This window comes from Schistocerca gregaria, chromosome 7 (genome assembly GCF_023897955.1).
Source record: "Schistocerca gregaria isolate iqSchGreg1 chromosome 7, iqSchGreg1.2, whole genome shotgun sequence".
In the NCBI taxonomy this organism is placed as follows: domain Eukaryota; kingdom Metazoa; phylum Arthropoda; class Insecta; order Orthoptera; family Acrididae; genus Schistocerca; species Schistocerca gregaria.
The window spans coordinates 355,680,211-355,700,280 of NC_064926.1; the positions used below are offsets into that span (position 1 = coordinate 355,680,211).

The 20,070-nt window shown below is 42.7% G+C and overlaps 1 protein-coding gene across 1 annotated transcript in view; it reads right to left on the bottom strand.

The window, feature by feature from the left end:
• Nucleotides 1-20,070, bottom strand: part of LOC126281654 (leucine-rich repeat-containing protein 24-like) — a 354,700-nt gene that overhangs the window by 128,432 nt on the left and 206,198 nt on the right. The window contains exon 3 of the mRNA XM_049980790.1: nucleotides 18,576-18,980. Within this exon, the coding sequence (XP_049836747.1) occupies nucleotides 18,576-18,914 (339 nt within the window). The 5' untranslated portion in view covers nucleotides 18,915-18,980. The remainder of the gene's footprint in view (nucleotides 1-18,575; nucleotides 18,981-20,070) is intronic.

The following is a 20,070-nucleotide window of genomic DNA, read 5'->3' on the forward strand; positions in this document are numbered from 1 at the left end:
TAATTTAGCCATCGGCAACACATAGTGACAATGTTCACATAATTGAATAAGCACATACATAAATTCATATTTACAAGAGTAAAAAGCTGAACTGTTACAGGTTTGTACACAATGTTTTAAAAATTGAATTGAATTGAATTGGAAAATAATTAAAAGTGCCTTGGCTTACAATTCACACCAATTCTGAAATATCTTCATCAGCAAGACACATTTATAATTTACGTACACCATTAAAACATACAGACTGTGACCAGTACTCTTGATGAAGTTAACTATCACTTTATATAGACGAACGTCTATAGTACACAAAAGAGAAGAAGCTGATTGAGAAAGATGGTAGCTCATAATCAGCAGTGTCTTCGGAAAGACCAACCGTTCACGGTCAAATTTGGGGCACATAAATAGCATTAAGACTTCCTACTGTTGTGGTACAACTAAACAATAAAAGTCCATAATAGTGGATTCCAACAGAAGATGCAATTCTCGTTTGTACATATACACCCAGTTACGAGTTAACAGGTGTAGAAACGCTGCTTGTTGACTGAGCTGAGCGAGCGAGGAAGCGAGCTCGGGCTACCTTCGCGACGTACTCGCTGCGTCCTGTGTTTTTCGTAGGCCCCACACCGTACCGAGTGACGTCACATGGCGTGAAAGGCTGGCTCCACGTTTGAAACCGCCGCTTCCGCGTGCATATATGCGCTAAACCTACGGCATTACTTCTATGCTTTCGCTCAATGTCCAAAACCCAAATCCATGCCATACGAGGTGTATACCACAGGTCTCTGTTAAAATTAATGCTGTTTATTCTAATTTTTCCGGCTTCTTTGATAACAGAATCACGCTATGATGTTGTTCGAGCCAAAACTCTCAGTTTTTCAAGCTGTATTTTATGCCCGTTTTGTAGGTAATGTTCAGCCACGGGCGATTTCTCAAGTTCCCTTTGTTTGTTAAGTCGTGAATGCTCTGCACAGCGCTCGGCAACACTGGAATGATTTGACTTATGTAAATACTTCCACATTCACAGGGGACACCATACACGCTAGGAACTTAGAGACGTACGTTGTCTTTAACGGGGTGTAACGTATCTCTTATGTTGAAGGCCGGCTGCAATATTGCTCTCAGTCCATGTATCTTCAACATGCATCCTATCTTGCATACCAAGGAATGCAACAGACTTAATATTTCGTTATGCTAAGACGGTGTACTTTAATCTCCAGGGGGTCTAGTATCATGTTGCAGGATACATAACAGATCTCACTCATTGATCAGTGAAAATAATTTTTATGAATTAAAAGTTAATGTAACCTGTTTTTACTTACTTCCTCCTACTTCAGTCGCACTGCACATCACAGACAGACAGACTCGGCAACGTTGCTTCCGATTATTTCCCGATAAATTGCGCGGCAGCAAACCGATAACGGTGAATAGAACCTTGAGCCATACTTTACCATTAAGCTTCTGTAACACGGAGAAGGCGATCTCGACTACAGGTTTTCAAATGAGAACACGGTAAAATATTAGGATGGAGAAAAGAGCTCCACCCTCAACACCGTTTCGCTGATATTATCATAAAAATCTCCTCCTGTTGCCCCGCCAAGTTACTCAACGGCAGCCAATAGGAACTGTTGATGGCATACAGCATAACTTAAATCTTATCGCTGATAATGGCATTATTCGAGTCTAACGAGAGAAGTTTTCGTGGTTCATGATCAAGGTTGTTTTTGATGGCTTTAACTTTGTTTATGTCCTGATATTAACCACGTTAAACAAATATTGTAGCGGTTGTGAAAATAATCGCTATAGTCTTTTAGCATACAGCAAAAAAATATGAGAAATATTGTCCCTAGCTACAAATTTCGGGAGTTAAGCTCCCATCATCTGTCTGTCTGCATTCTACCCCGCAAACACATGCGCCTAAAATGCACATAAGATAAATTGAAAATACTCCAGAATTTGTTTCATGACTATTTTTACGAATTTTCAATGTGTATGTATTAAGTATTCGCCGCAGACAGACAGATGATTGGAGCTTGACTCCCAAAACGTGTCACTAGGAGAATATTTGTGATATTTGTGTATTTTGTGATAATGAATTTAGCGTTAAGCTACACTTACTTTACTTATTCAACAAGGCATATTCTAAGAATGAGCCTTTTGACATATTTCTGGTGTTTCCGGAATGTCATCAGAATGATCTATAAGCAAAGCGGGACTGTGCAGAGAGAGATCGTGACAGTCCATGTTGGTCACGAAAAGTTTTTTGGCGATTCGAGGCATGTCGCTGCAATGACCCACTAATTATTGCAACAAACATGTCAGAGGACGTGACAGAGATGTTATAGATTCATGTGTAGTTGCCGCAGTTAATTTCCATTCACATCGTTTTGGGACTGCAAGGTAAGCGGAACTAACTTCTGGAGATTTCTACACGATAATTGTTAAGTCCATATCACATCTAGATTCATCAGGCACTACAGAAAGAGTTGAAATTAAAACCACGAAACTTTGTGGTAGTAAAATCATAAGAGGTCGGCTGACAGACACAATGATTGATGAACTACAGCAGTATTATGGAATGGCCATTAGAAATAATACTGTGGATTTGTTGAAAATGAAGCTGGCAGTATGGGCTGTCTTCTTCCACAGACGGTCAACTGATGAAAAACCGGTACACCACCTTTGCCCTCCTGGACCTGATTCATGGTGAAATTAGCGACTCAAACAGTTCGTACAGCCTTAAACATTCCACCCGAGCAGCAGTCATGTATATAATAAAACCTATTTACAGAGACCTGGCAAATCCTGAATTACTGAAGAAGTGTTTGCATGGTCGGATTCAAATTCTCAATGAGTCGTTTAATAATCTTATATGGACTCGAGTACCAAAAAGTATTTTTGTTGGAATGAAGACACGAAAGAGGGGGGCGGGGCAGTAATGCTGTTATTGCTTTTAATGATGGCAAAATTGGTAGGGTGAAATTGCTACAGCAGATGGGAATTAATCCGGGAGCAAACTGCATCAGAGAATTCTAAAGGATGGTCAAGGTTCTCATTGATAAATCAGTTTCCAGCTCAGTTGACCACTAAGAAGACCAGAAAAGGAAAAGAGAAAAAACTTGGAAAAAGATCAAGAGGATGTTATGCAGTATGGTTCAGTGTGCTTCTGTGTGACTAAGGAAAAAAAAATGAAGCATAAAATGAGTTACAGTCTTCTGGAACTTTAGAAGCCGTTTCGCAAAATTTACATTTTCTGTTGCATTTTTCCCTAAATCTCGGAAAACACTTTGGGTAGAATATTCAAATATTCAGGGAGTAATAATACACATATCCTGAGTCTACTGAACTAAAAGAAGAACATAATCTTATGTATAATTATAATTATTTATGATAACGTACAAAAAATTGCACAAAATTTTAACTATGTGATTAAAAATTGTATTTGCGAAAGCTGTGGCTGAAATGCAATTATTGTAGTTCAGTAGACTTTGAATACACAGTTTTATGCCCTGTAAAAGTTTCATGTCTGGGGATACAGTAGTTTCTGAAATACAGGAAGCTAAGTTACTAAATTTAACATCGTCGGGTGGGGCGTTCCAACTCCCCTTAGGCGAAGATGATCTGTAGTCATGAACTGCCTTCTGCAACTAGAATGTAAATCAAAACTTTGAAACTCACGACTGGTGTGATAATCTTCCACATAGCTTACTACTAATCAGAAGACTATTGGTCTGGTACACAAATACACTGTGTGGGCTCATCCATGATGAAGTTACCAGACTCTATTTTTATGAACGGTTGAAAGAGTAGAAGTACACTGAATGTGCCAAGTTGTACTGGCAAAATTGCAAGAAGATGTTTCACTAACAGCACGGCTGTTAATGTGGTTGCACCAAGATGAGCATAGAAGTTCTTGCTGATCAGGCAAATCTTAAATTATACGTTTACATGGTGACGATGTGATTGAAAAGGACCCACAGTTGTTATCTGATATGACTCGCCCTTTATTATTTCATATGCGTGACGTATGAAAGACATTGTGTATCAACAGTGTCCTACAAAGAGAGATTATATGAAAGGCAAAATTCGCAAAACATACCAATTTTCTTCCAGTTCAACAACTGACTCAGAATTTGACATTGTTACTTTGTGTTTCCAATAGTGTTATCAATATGTGAATCAGATCGCTTGAGACGAAACATGATAACAATCTGAGTAATAGTCTGTCGTTGCTACGTTGGTACGAAGTATGTGTGGCATGAATTGACAAGTCCATATTAGGTCTTTGGAGGTGAACCAAACGTTTATGCATAGATCATGTAATTCTAATATATTGCGGGTAATGGAACTACCGCCAGATAGCGTAAAAATGTGTCCATGGGATACAGATCAAGCAAAACCAACGATTCTGGCTTTGTCACATGCAAGTTATTCTGCCCATCGGCGAAGACATCAAGCATGAAGGAATTCAGGTGATCTGTATGTTCAAATAGTCCATTGCTATCAAAGCCCCCCCCCCCCCCAATTGCGCCTAGGTTCATGGCGCGGTACATATTTCGAGCAGGCATTTGTCTGAATGACGGTGTATCTTAACACGACCAGGTGTAGTAGTAAACTGTGTCATCCGACCATGTGACACGTTTCCATTTGCCAACAGTCCAATCTCAATGATAACGTTACCACTGCAATCGGGAGTGACAATACCTTAGGATCAGCATGGGAACATGTATACGTCGCTTGCTACGGAGCTCAACATTGCACGCTGGCCAGAGTGCTCTGAAAAACTGGTTCTTTCACCTATTTTGTATTTGTCGTCAGATCTGGCACAGATCGTCACCCATCCGGGTTTAAAGAACGGGCACACCTCCGGCCTGCACTCTGTGATGCTTGTAGTTTCACCACCTTATCAACTAATTGTCAGTCATTATCCATAGATGCTCACTACAGTGCATGCTAAAAGCCGACCAGCTTCACCGTTGGGAGATGCTCTTTCGCAGACGCCGTGCCAAAACAATCTGCTCTTTGTCATTGACATTTATGTCAGTGGATTTCCCCATTTGCGGTTTATATAGTCTCTAGTATAATTCCGTGTTTGTCTCCGCTTCCCTTACATACTCCCGTCAATAGGTCATGACTCCATAACCCCATAATGTGTCGTTAAACCTCGCGATGGTCAGTGGTCATTGTTTGGATCATCTTTGTGTAATTCACAAGAGTAACATTAATAAACTGACGGAAGAAAGTTCGTAACACCGAAAATAATTAATATAGGGTTTTGGTATCCAGAAATAGAGTTTATTAGGTAACATATTTAAGTGATAAACATTCCAAGATGTTAGGTTAATGTAAGCGCGAGTTAACCGGTTGCAACTGTGAAATGGTGATACAGCCGTGTAAACTCCACAATGTTGAATGCAAGCACACGAACGTGCATGCATTTGTTGTGTAGGTGCCGGATGTCAGTTTGTAGGATGTCTGTTGCACATGGTCGGTCAACACAGAGACGACTTACGCTGGTTGTTGATGACGCTGGAGCTATCGTTGAATGATGACCCATATGTGATGCATTGGATACAGTTATAGTGATCGAACGGGCGAAGTAAAAGACGACACTTTGTAGAGAATACTGGGTTTTCCATTTCGAAAACACCCCCTGCAATGCTGTTCATGAATGGCAGCACAACAGGTGGAATTACCAGACTGACGTACAAATTTGCAATTAGGGTGAGCAGAATAACTACGAGAGTACCCCTGTGTCATAAGAAATCGCATCCCAGACGATAACGCCTGGTGTATGTCCAGCAAATGGTTTAAAATGGCTCTGAGCACTATGAGACATAACATCTGAGGTCATCAGTCCCATAGAACTTAGAACTACTTAAACCTAACTAACCTAAGGATATCACACACATCCATGTCCGAGGCATGATTCGAACCAGCGACCGTAGCAGTCTCGCGGTTCCGAATTGGAGCGCCTAGAACCGCACGGCCACCGCGGCCGGCGTATGTCCAGCAAACAGGATATCTAGCAAGCAAAAAGGATGGTTGCAGAACCTCAAGTGACATCCTACTAACGAATTCACGGCCATCACTGGCACTGAGGCAGAATCAGCTTTCATCGGAAAACACAACAGACCTCTGAATTGACTTCAATGAAGTCGCAAATGGTGGTGGTTTGGGATCAGTGGAATCCAAGCTTCAGGGCGGTCCCTTAAGTAACCGATTGTAACAGTTCATTATGTCACTGTAGTGTCAGCAGCTGCTCAATTTTCTGCAACATATGCAGTACGATGCGACAGACACACGCACCGAAAACGACGATCTTGCCTGTCAGTAATGCCATGTGGCACAGTCTTTTTGCGACGGTCTATTCTAGTGACCTGTGCCGCTAGAAATCATGTACAGTGGCTACATTCCTTCCAAGTCTGTTTGAAATACCGCACAAAGAACATACAGCTTCCAGTAGCGCTATTATACGCCGTCGTCAGAACACAGAAGGGTACTGATAATGGCGTCTCTGTCGCTTTAATGAAATTCTTGACTAGCACCAACTCACGGCGCTAATCTCAAAGGTAACTGACACTCACGACTGCAGCAGCGTTTATTTAAAGCAAACCTGATTCGCATTCTCATATTCGACTGGCGTGAAATTTCAATAGGCATTTGTTTCAGATGTAAAAACACGCCTACTAACTTCCGTTAGCTGTGTTAATGATGGAATGTACGGCCCATCATAGTATCTAGACAGCGTATCATAGAGACACCTCAAATAAATATGTAAAAAATAATGCTTTGTGTAGATGATAATAACTTGAGAATCTATTAGGGGCGTAAACTTCGAAGATACGTTGGTGTTGCGACCTCCTTCTGTCATTGCATATTTGAAACTGTTATACTGGCTTTAATGAGAGTATTATCCAGTTGAATAATCTGTTACAGCTAAACACACGTAGCTAGAAAGTCTCACATCTTACATGCACTAATCCGTCCCACTATTTAATAACCCTTTGGCTACAGTTGATCAATGAAAGATAGACCTTCACTAACGTCCCCTGTCGGGGGTTCTGCATTACCTCTGCACCACAGCAGTGACAGTTTACTGAAGCCACTGATCTGATGCATTGCTGTCGTTTCAAAATCTATTTTGACTTTAGTGCTTTTCGGCAAGTCTCCAAACTGGATCGCAATGCAATCGCTTCCGCGAATTAAATGACGGCGCTAAGTGACCCAAATTGGATGATAAATGTCTCCCGGAATGTAATGCATTTCAACAACGATTTGTCAAGCAGGGGTGTACAAAGCGCTGCGCGATCTGAATCAAAATAAATTGCATATCTGGCCCGACTGCGCCTGTTATACTCATCGTAATATTCCCCGTTGCCAAAATATTTCGCACTCGCAAAATTAATTCATTTTTCAAGTGACGAGTTACATATTTTATGTCAATTAGTCAAGTAGATAGCACACATCGACGTAATTAAAGCACAACTGGCAACTATTAAAATAATTACATATTCATGAATTAGGCCTCGGCCCAGCAAACTTGTCATACTTTGAGAGTAGCGTTCTTAGTCTTCCTCTGCATACCCCTTGGTGGCAAATTCAAAGTAGCCTACTGCCCCTGTGTAAATTTTATATTAAATAGTAACACTTAAGCTTCACAAACCACTAGTAGCACTGGTATTTCTCAGACTACTTTTGTAATATCAAACGGCCTTGCACTAATTGACGTCTGAATGTCAAATCATACATTATTTTACTATTTTACTAATGTTACTGAGATTGTTAGTTGTGTTAGTGGTGGAATATACGGTCAGCATCGTATCTAGATAGCGAACCCTTCAGATGCCACAAACAACTATTTAAAAAATAATTCCTTTTGTAAATGATAGTAAATTCAGATTTTATTAGGGGACGGAACCTCGGGAATAAACAGTTGTCGTTAAGCTACGACGAATAGTGCCTCACATGGGAATTTAACCCTCAGAGATCACGGATTCATCTCCTTACGGAGACAAATTCAGTGAATTTACATATCTTTGAATTTTCAACACTTTCACAGGCATCTCGTTACTTTTACCCAACGGAATAATGCATGAAATTACTGGGTTGCTACCAAGAATTTCATTTTCACTATCGCTTTTCCTAAGTACGGCGTTCACCTGTCCATCCTTCGAAACATGCCTACATCTTTAGTTCAAAGTTCGCGTTCAAGAGGTTACGTTTCAAAATTCCTACAATTTTTATACCTCTAGCTCACTTTGTCATTCATCCCGATAACGTGCTACCTGCTCGCTTATTATCATAGTTATGGAGATCGAAAGATCTGCTTTGTAGGGATCAACATATGTTCCGAAAGCAACGATTGTGTGAAAACCCCAGTTCGCTCTGTTCGTCTACGAGACACAGAAAGCAATATATACAAGTGCCCCGATAAATACCGATAAATTCCGAAAGACGTTTGATTCAGCTCTATACAGACACCTAATGAACAAAATACAAGCGTACGGAATGTCAGACCAACTGTGGGTAGATTGAAGTTGTCAGTAAACACAACATCATGTCATACTCAATCGGGAGAAGACTTCACACGTAGAAGCAACTTTGGGGTTGTCAGAGGGGAATGTTAAAGGACCATTACTCTTCGCAATATGTGTAAACCACCCAACAGATAACTTTGGAAGCTCAGAAGCTATTCGTGGATGATGTAGTTGTATATGGAGAAATCGCGTTGCTATTAAATTGTAGCGAAATGCAGGAAGAACTGTGTATGAACGACGCTTGGGGCCAGGAGTGGAAATTGACCGCAACGTAAACAAATGCTACTGTATGATTATAAAACTGCAAGCAATCATTGGAAGCAGTCACTTCTGTAAAATATCCAGGAGAACGACTGGAACAAGAAAAAGGAAAACAGACACTGGTACACAAAGTATACTGTGTCACGCATCGTAAGGTGGATTGCGGAGTGTACATGTAAGGATCGTGCTTGAGAAGTAGCAGCTTCAGATATTGGTAGACATTTTTTCACAGTTTATCTAGTAATAAAGGGCGTGGAAACATAACCTAACATAAGACTGCTAGTTTCAGTCGCACTATATTTAAAAGATTTTGTTATTTAGGTCTCTCCGTACAGACTTCTCAAGTGCGCGGAGTGTAGATGTAAGGGTCGTGCTTGAGAAGTAGCAGCTTCAGATATTGGTAGACATTTTTTTCACAGTTTACCTAGTAATAAAGGGCGTGGAAACATAACCTAACATAAGACTGCTAGCTTCAGTCGCACTATACTTAAAAGATTTTGTTATTTAGGTCTCTCCGTACAGACTTCTCAAGTGCCTCAGTATTTATCCGTAGGGAAGTTATTTCCATCTATGAGAAATACAGTCCATCCAACGGATTACAGTGCCAAAGACATCACACTTCCAAATACTCGTACTTAACAGCGACCCTTATCGTGTTTTACACGCTGTGATAGGGAAGCTTCAGTGTTGGCCTGGCACTATTTTTGCTTTTTCTCACTGTTACCTGAACGGAAGTATTATCTGTTTTTTCTTTCTACGACATGCAAGACAATTATCAGGAATGGAAGTTACAGCTGGTTCAGTAAGGTGACCCAGTAACTTTAGCTCATTAACACAGCTGTAGATCGGTGAAGGTATTCATTTACAATAACAACACCCCACAACGAAAGTTACATTTGCTAAATTTGTCTTTTACGATCGACACTTCCCTCTTTCTAAGGGCTCGCATCCACACTTTCTGTGGGCGAGAAGCGTCCTGAGTCAGCTTACTAATGACATCTCATTAAATGTATAGGTAATTTTACAATAGAACCTATCCCTTCACTGAACCATAAAGTTCATGGTAACAAAGTGGGGATAGATAGCAATCTAGAATGACAAGTCAAACACCGCTCTTTATTCCTAGCCCACTAACCCAGTAGGGGAGGAGACATTCTCTCTCTCACTTAATTCTCGGAACGGAGATACAGTGCAGTAAAACCTTGTAACCAAATGAAGTTGCAGCTGAGAGGTCACTAAAGGCCGCAAGGGAGCCCTTTATTCACCCGTCGGCCACAGACAGTCTGGCACTCGAACTGGAAACCTTTGTGTCCCGCGAGGTAGTGGTACTGCGACTGAACTGTTCAAGCTCAACTAACGACCAGCCCTCATAGCTTTGCTTGCGCGATTATCTCTGTCTCATAACTTTCAGACTTGACAGTCTTTCTCCTGCGTACCTTGCGCGACTAGCATTACAACAAAAAAGACGCTGTATGATGCAGTCAAGGACTGAGTACCGGTTCGGCACACAGTTTCAGCCTGCCAGAAGGTATCAGAACTCAAGTATTTTCTACAAAAATTGATCTGGGTTGTACATCCCTTCATGCCTTGAAGTGATATCCCAACGTTTCGTTCAGATAACTTGATGAAAGATGTAAGCTACCTCCTACATCCTTTTTTAATATTTTTTTTTTACCTGTCGGAGATGAGTAAAGGAATACTAAAGCCATCGGTTCTTAAATTTAAGTTAAAAAATTGCTTTCAGAGGAGAACAGTGTATATAATTTACTTCGTGAACTGAGTGCATAAGCAGCACACTCCCTAACAGTGACTAGACACAACAGTGGTAATATAGCAACTAAATTCATTTCTGCCTTCATACTAAAATTTGTCTTGCTACATTTATGTTCAATATACGATGTTTCTCAGTTACTTTACAATCTTCTAGGGGCTGCAGCGGAGACATAAAACCTTAGATAAGGAACAGTAGTCCTGAAATTTGCCGTTGTGACACAAAATAAATTCGCTCTCAAGTCTCCCGCTTCATGCTATGCATAGAAACCGAAAAGAGAGCACAGTCGTCGGTCCTTTTTGTTACTATGATGTCGCATACACTTTTAGTCCGACTAAGCAGCGACGGCAAAAAACTGCCACTTTTGCTACTGTAAGGATGGTTGACTGTGGTGCTCCACGGACGCCCCCCCCCTCCCCCCCTCTCGACTTTCGGGAGGTTGTCCTTCGTGACGCAAAGGAGAAATTAAAGCTACTATAATATATTATACAGGCAATATATTGTAAATATTTATATGCGACAACTTAATGTTCCGTTGTCTAAATACTACGATGAAACACACATTCCATCAACAACACAATTATAGCAACTATAGTAAAATAATATACGTTCATGGCATTCAGACGCAATTCGTGCAATATGGTTGATAGAGGAATGGGGAATGGGAAATAACAGAGATATTAGTGGTTTTTGAAAAAAAATCAAATGGCTCCGAGCACTAAGACACTTAACATCTGAGGTCATCAGTACCCTAGAACTTAGAACTAATTAAACCTAACTAACATAAGGACATCACACACATCCATGCCCGAGGCAGGATTCGAACCTGCGACCGTAGCGATCGCGCGGTTACAGACTCAAGCGTCTAGAACAGCTCAGCCACACGGACCGGCAGTGGTTTTTGAAGCCTAAGTATTGCCGTCTAATGTAAAATAGTCGAAACGTTATGCGTTCCATGGGCTCCTGTGAACCGCACAGATCAAAGCGCAATGCATCGTACATTGCAGGACATGGGATAATTCTCAGAACTTTACCTAGTGAGCCCCTCGACAACGCCTAGAAGACTGCAACAGGACTCGTGAAATACCCTGTATTAAAGTGTAACAGTTGCGGTCACCTCACTAATTGCTGAAGCAGTAATACCATCCTCCAACAGATCGTCACGACTAAGAACAGTGGTACTGAATTGTTCTCTGATTTCGTGTACATTCTCGGCGAAGAAAGTGATTTATCATTGTAATTGCTATGCCTTTTGACGGATAGCTTACATACTCCTTTTTTCATCAACCTCTGTAAACTGCTCATAATTGCGTGTCTGGCTCGGCTCCATATGGTCATTGCAAGTGAAAAGAGAGTAACGGTTTCTATAACATGGCATAAAGGCGCACGAACGGTAGAGTTTGGGCTTGTTGAGCGAAAATGCAAGACATTGCCACTTGCTGGAAAAGTTGCGCTCAGTTTTGAAGTCTCGGATAACTACAGATGCGTAGAGGGCAGGACTGACACCGTCACTGACAGATGTCCGCATCGGATGGCAAGAGGGGCTTTTACCTACTCTAAGGATCTGAGCACATGACTTTTATTCATTACGGAATTCTTCCTAAAGTCTAGCAGTGATGGTCTATGACACTATCAAACTGAATATTTAACAATGCTGATATGGTTGTCTTGCTGTTCACGGAAGATTCTTTCATGAGGCGTCACCTTTGGCGCTATTCTGTACTTAAGATGGATGCGAACCTTTACGACGAGTACCGATATAGTCCTCTCAATATTTTCTATAAGACTTCCTCGTGAAACTCTTATCGCGGCCGATTCAACAAATGGTTCAAATGGCTTTGAGCACTATGGGACTTAACATCTATGGTCAGCATTCCCCTAGAACTTAGAACTACTTAAACCTAACTAACCTAAGGACATCACACAACACCCAGTCATCACGAGGCAGAGAAAATCCCTGACCTCGCCGAGAATCGAACCCGGGAACCCGAGCGTGGGAAGCGAGAACGCTACAGAACCGATTCAACACCTTCATGGGCGGATTTGGAGCACAAGACAGACATAGCAACATTATAAATGTATGTCATCAACCTCAATTGCCTTGTTGTTGTTGTTGTCTTCAGTCCTGAGACTGGTTTGATGCAGCTCTCCATGCTACTCTATCCTGTGCAAGCTGCTTCATCTCCCAGTACCTACTGCAACCTACATCCTTCTGAATCTGCTTAGTGTACTCATCTCTCGGTCTCCCTCTACGATTTTTACCCTCCACGCTGCCCTCCAATGCTAAATTTGTGATCCCTTGATGCCTCAAAACATGTCCTACCAACCGATCCCTTCTTCTAGTCAAGTTGTGCCACAAACTTCTCTTCTCCCCAATCCTATTCAATACCTCCTCATTAGTTACGTGATCTATCCACCTTATCTTCAGTATTCTTCTGTAGCACCACATTTCGAAAGCTTCTATTCTCTTCTTGTCCAAACTAGTTATCGTCCATGTTTCACTTCCATACATGGCTACACTCCAAACAAATACTTTCAGAAACGACTTCCTGATACATAAATCTATATTCGATGTTAACAAATTTCTCTTCTTCAGAAACGCTTTCCTTAAGGAAGGATAAAAGTAGAAGGCCCGAAAATAGTGCAATTTTGTTTTTTAATTTTATTCCCTGCTTCTCGAAGTCCAGGGGCATCTCGACTGAGATGTAACGACTTTGTAGAAACGTGGACAACGACCAATTCAGGAGTGTGGTGTTCTAATCCCATGACCCTCCATAACACATCCGATGAATGACTGAAGATAACATGGCGGACTCTCGGCTGTGTCATGATCTTTATGGCATGGTCACAGGGTTCACTGTTTGAATCTCGTAACTTCTTGGATAATGTGCGCAACTACGGGTTATGAATCAAGAACGTGACAACTGTATGTAGCCAACCAATATGATTATTGTTTAGGACAGGGTTTTATACTATCTTCTCAGCTGTATAACATCTATAGTGGATGGCAGTGATGGTGAATTTCAATGTGGCGGTAGCGATATCAACAATCTTAGCTTTGGAGACAACGCTGCCCTCATTGACAGAAGTGAGGGAAAAAGTGGTGATCTGTTCTCCAGGGTGAGCACTATTAGTTTAGGTTTCGGCCTAGACACAAACGTGGTAAAGAGCAAGCTAATGGTCATTATTCGCCAAGTGTCAGGTAAAAATTCAACTCACAGGTTGCCTATGGGATACTGATGTAATTAGTAATTGTGTATATCGAGGACCTCTAATCAATGCTACAGATATGTGTGATACAGAAACAAAACGACAAATCATCCTTAGCCACACCGAAAAAGTTGAACTCCATAAGGTGTAGGAGAACCAGGCAATATCCTAACCAACGAAGGTGCCCTTCGTAGGAGTTCCCTACATTCTTGCGCAGCTGCTATCCCTCGACCGTGAAAGACAGTGACAAGGGTCAAAATGAAAACTTCGAGATGGCGTGTTGGCACGAGATGTTACGCGCATGTACAGAGAGAAGAACCAATGCTTCCATTACAGAAACACTTGAAATCTTAAGAAGTTTATGTTCCCGTCCCAGCCAAACATACGTCCAGTTCCTTAGACACATTTTGAGGAGAGAAGAGGACAGTTACAAAAAGATCGTCTAGCTAGGCATAGTCGGACTGAAGACGATGACAAACAGCAGCAAGTAGATGAATGAATCAGGAGAAGAACATTATAGTTCTTCACATTGTGTTAAGAATGGCTGAGGATCACTGTGGATGGAGACTTCTAGTCGAAGATTCAGTTAATTAAGAAGTCAATGAAGAAAGATGATGTTGACAATAGCAACGAGTAAACCGACTAATTATCAAATTAATATTGTTGTTCGAGATACAGTAACTACCTCTTGTCAAACTTAGTCCCTTGCAGTGTGTTTATGCTGCCACATCACCGCTCGCTGCTCTCCGGCATGGCTCTATGGTGATGAGAAGAGACTCTGTATAAGCTGTAATAGGTTTAACTTTTCTTTGCGATCACTTGATGCATCTGCCAGCTAGGGTTTTCCTTCATTTTTGTGGCGCTCTCTCGTGTTTGTGCCAAACATGCGACAATTTATGCTGTCGTTAATTTTCTCCGTTGTATATCGTTTGATAGTCATATTTCGTACGGTTGCTGCAAACATGAATTGTATAAATGGTGATTTCGAAGCAATTTCCTTTGCAGACTGACTACATTTTCGCTGTATCCTATTAATGAAACCATCATATCCAGACGACGATGTTTTTTGCGAGCATATAAAATTATGCGATTTTAAACAGGCATTTATTTCAGCCTTTCTTGAACGGAAAGCCGCCTGAGCCTCTTGGCATACGGATCACTACAATCCCGTTACGGTGGCGTCAGATGTAATAATTTTTGGAAACTAGTTCGTGTGGTCTATCTAATTATTTAGTTTTCTATTTTATTACAGAAAATCGGCGTCAAAAGCCACAAGTGGAAGGTGTAGCACTGAAGCGGTTGTGGATAAAAGCTAACTAAATATTAAATTAGAACCAGTAGGACTACGTATCGCTCTTCCACTGAAATTACGTTAGTAATTTTGGGTGCCACCTCCACATTTTTAACTATTCCAGTCCCATAATATTCAAAATGAGAATGGAATTTGTAGCTACATTTGTAACTGTCTGAACTGGTGGAACTACAGTGTGGTTATAAATAAACTTTCGCCCCCATCAAACAGGAGTGATCTGGGATATTAAACTTTATGGAATCATTTGTAGACATACGGAAGAGAAAAAAAACTATTGAAAGACACACATTTTAATTTCGATATTACATGGTAACGTTTGTTAAACGCATACCATGCCTACTTTACAGGTTACAGAGGTTCTCAATCTAACGACCACCTGCATCCACAAAAGCCAGGAACGTGATAGAGATTGCTCTACTGCTGCCAGAACTGTCTCAGGTAATATGTAGGCTACGTCCCTCGGGATGCTCATCTTCAACCTGCAAACGTGTTTTATTGTCCTGTTGATAAACCCTGTCCTTCACATAACTACACAGCCAGAAATTACACTGGTTAAAATATGGTGATCTTTGTGGCCACGCAGTTAGGAACTATCGGCCAGTGATTAGATTTTTCCAAATGAGTTGCCGAGTACCCAAGTGACCGCATCATTGCACGTTCTGTCCACCATTCTGTCATGTCAACAGTAACTTCTTCAACCGTCTGTGGTGCAGCTGGCTGCCGGCCTATCCCAGAAGCATTCCACGAATTTCCAGTTAATTCTAACTTCCGAATCATATTATTCAACCCTGTTGCACAATGTGGACCTCTCTGTATTCCAATAACGCGTTGATACTCGTGAAGAGCAGCAGAACTGATGTTTAGGCTTTGACGAAACAGCGTTAGTATAAAGTCCTGCTCACCTTGTCCAGGAACTGGTTGACAGTCTGCAACTGTAATGCCGACTGATGTTTGTGATATAATCATAAGTCGCCGCAAAGGTACCAGCGTTTAATGGCAAGGCACGACAAGAACATTATTCTACTAGCAACGCAAATCCTGCAGTGCATAGTCTGAATGAACATTTTTCCTACTAAGTCGGATATCCATTCGGTAAATAGTTTTCTTTCCACAGTGTCTCGAACAACGAAACTTTCCCAGCAAAACTCCTGTGAGAACAGCAATGTAATACCAACGAGGCTTCAACGTAAATGCAACAGGACTTCCTGAGAGCTGAGAGGTGCGATGAGCCAGCAAATAGTAGCGACCTGTCATCAGTGGGGCTGCAGGAAAGACGTACCCTAGGACACTACGCGATTTTACACTCACCTGTTCAGTTACTGAAAAAAGATAAAGTCAGAATCTAGCCACCCTTGGCAAAATTTCTGCTGATGCCCACGATATGACGCCACTGTCGGTGACAGCACTCCTTACGAGACGCGTTTAAATAGAAGCCGAAAACGGGCAAGTCCTATACCAACTGAGCTACCCAAGCATGACCCACGCCCCGTCTTCACAGCTTTACTTCCGCCAGTACCTCGTCTATTACCTTCCAAACTTTACAGAAGCTCTTCTGCGAACCATGCAGGATTAACACTCCTGAAAGAACAGATACTGCGGAGACATGGGTTAGCCACAGCCTAGGGGATGTTTCCAGAATGAGATTTTCACTCTACAGCGAAGTGTGCGCTGATATGAAACTTCCTGGCAGATCCTCTAGGCCAGGGATTCCCAACGTGTAGTCCGCGGACACCTTAGGGGTCCGGCGTTTATTTCTAGGGGGTCCGCGGCAACCTTTCAACAAATCGTTTAAAATAAGTAGTGAAATTCTTGAATAAAAATGTGAAAATCAAATTCATCACTCCTTTTTTTCGTGTGAAAAACATCTGTACTTTTACTTCAGGTCGTATTTCCAAGAGGCCTCTGCGGTTCCTAAGTGATAATGCATACACAGTTTAGTGCCGAAGAATGCGGCTTCTCTGATCTACTGTTTCGGAAGAATACGGGAGTCATTTGTGCGCAGGCTCACGGCGCTAGATGCACTGAAACCTTTTACGCATGCGCGGAGCGAGCTTTGTCGACCAATCATAGCGCTCGCGTGCCGGCCGCGGTGGTCTCGCGGTTCTAGGCGCGCAGTCCGGAAACGTGCGACTGCTACGGTCGCAGGTTCGAATCCTGCCTCGGGCATGGATGTGTGTGATGTCCTTAGGTTAGTTAGGTTTAAGTAGTTCTAAGTTCTAGGGGACTTATGACCACAGCAGTTGAATCCCATAGTGCTCAGAGCCATTTGAACCATAGCGCTCGCTGGCACGTATGCGGCCCCAGGCATCATTAAATGTTAAACTTGCTTTGTCAGTGCACTACCTATTTCGTAAGTCGATTTTTGACCAGTTTATTACTTACAACATGGACTGGTGGCTGAAGTCAGGATCATTGAAGAAGGGTGCCAGTTTCTCCATCGCCTTCACAACAAGGAGTTTCCAGTTGAAATGAATGAGGAGCGAGGACGACGAAAGGAAGAACAATCACAAGAAGCTCCACAGCCGGATTTATTACGTGAAAACGCTGCAAGTACTCAATTGGTTACAATATCCTGTGGAAGTGGGACAACCAAGAAGCGTAAGTACAACGAAAGCTATTTAGAAATGGGCTTTATGGAGACAAAGGAGGGTAGTGCTCAGTGTGTAATTTGTGCGGCTGTCCTTCCGAACAGTTCAATGGTTCCAGTTAAATTGCGCCCTCATTTTGAACGTATTCACTCGGGCTTACAGGCTAAAGACATCGATTTATTTAAAAGGAAGAGTGCTGAACTAGCTGCTTCTCGGCATTGCATCAAAACTCTTGCAAAAACAATTAATGAAAATTCTTTAAAAATTTCTTTCTTGGTTAGGTATCGAGTGGCAAAAACAAGGAAATCTCATACCATTGCAGAAATTGTCATAATTTGATCGTTAATTTCAAGTTGTTTTCATTCATCTCTAAACCAAAAACTATTGATACTTTGGGAGAGGAGGGGGGGCTCATACGGAACATGACACTTGCATTAAGAAGCTTCCAGTTCCCATGGGTATCGCTCTGAAATTTAAAGTTACTGTACTGTTGACTGACTAGGGATCTGCCATGGATTTTCGACTGAAGAAGTGGTCCGCCAGCTGAGAAGGTTGGGAAGCCCTGCTCTAGGCTGTGGCTAACCCATGTCTCCGCAATATCCTTTCCTTCAGGAGTACTACTCCTGAATGGTTCGCAGGAGACGTTCTGTAAAGTTTGGAAGGTATGAGACGAGGTACTGGCGGAAGTAAAGCTGTGAGGACGGGGAGTGTATCGTCTTTGGGTAGCTCAATTGGTAGAGCACCGCCAAAGGCAAAGGTCCCGAGTTCGAGTCTCCGTCCGGCACACAGTTTCAATCTGCCAGGAAGTTTCACACTCCGCTGCAGAGTGAAAATTTCATTCTAGAAGCCGAAAAGTTTGTATATCGTAATAATTTGTATGAGTTACGAGGACTCACCTCGACGAGTATGATGAGGTCCCGGAAGGCGTCGCGGTGCACCTCGCGCACGCCGGCCTGGCGCGCGAATATCTTCTGCAGGTTGATGAGCCCCACGGAGCGGAAGGCGTCGCGCGTCAGGTAGGGAATGCGGTTGTCGGAGAGGTCGAGCAGCTGCATCTCGGCGCTGAGCGCGTTGGGCACGGCGGAGAGGCCGGCGGCGCGGCACAGCGCCGACTTCTTGCCGCCGGTCCACTTGCACTGGCACGCGGACGGGCAGTCGCTCCAGTCGGGCGCGGCCGCCGCCAGCACCAGCAGGGCGAGCAGCGGCAGCTGCACCACGAGCAGCGCTCCCGCCATGCGTCATCTTGCCCGCACCGGCCGGCCGGCCCGCATGCGCCCGCGCGCGCTCCGCCCACCCGCGACCTGTTGACACCACCGACACAGAACACTCTAAGCAACGTCTGGCGTATTACCTCAGCGCAGACGCCGACACTGTTTCGACTGCATTATTCAATATCGGTAACTATGTAAGCGATAAACCAGCTAAGAAAGTTCCGAAACCCCCGTCCCAAAATGAGTCACAGACACACACTACTATGTGATTCAAAGTATCCGCGCAATCCTAAGTAACCCAGAATTCGCCACTAATGTCACGAGAGGCAGACCCACCAGTGTAAAAGGTGGCGGGTGCTTTCAGTAGAGTAGCAACAAGGCCCACGAGAAAAACAGGCAGCGGCGCATTAGTCACATCACGTGACACTGCAGGTGTTACGAGTGGCAGCAGCCGTCTCTGGCGGGCAGCGATTAACTGTTTCAGACAAGTTTAATAATTCTCGATTTCGCCTTTAAATGCATTCGACAAAGTTGAGATCTTTAGTGGGTACCTTTTCAATTACGTATTGGTTGCGTATGGTCTCTGCATGGAGCCGAGCATTCTCGAAGCGTAGTGCACAATCCGAATACTATAATGTCACACGTTCAAGGTGGAGCCCGTTTTTCTCGTCTGCATCGAGCAGCGCTAATAGTAGGCAGGTGACGGTTGAAGTGATCACCATAGCAAAAATCTACTAATGCAGTATTGCTGGCTCTGTTTTGATCACAACCGAGGTAGATTTTTCCTGCAAATCGGTCAGGGGCCTGAAGATGCCGTAGCATAACCACGGAACTGGTTGCCAAATAAAATAATGTAGGAAATTTGTCGGCTGGAAGGCATCTTCTAATAGTAGAATTGGTTGGAAAGGAGAGCTCAGTGGCTTGGAAACTGCTCTAGGCAGTGAATGTCACCAGAATATCAAATGTATGAGGCACTTTCAACCCTTCTACAGCTAGTAAAATATTACATAGAACAGTCTTGATCGCAGAAGTGCTGACTGGTTTCGACCCGATGTGGAGCATTTTCAGTCCATACTCTGAAACTTAGACTGCCACAGAACAGAGGGTAGACTGTAATCCACTAAATAATACTTGAAAATAAATTTTACGATCTGAAATCTAGTTATGACGTGTGATTTCA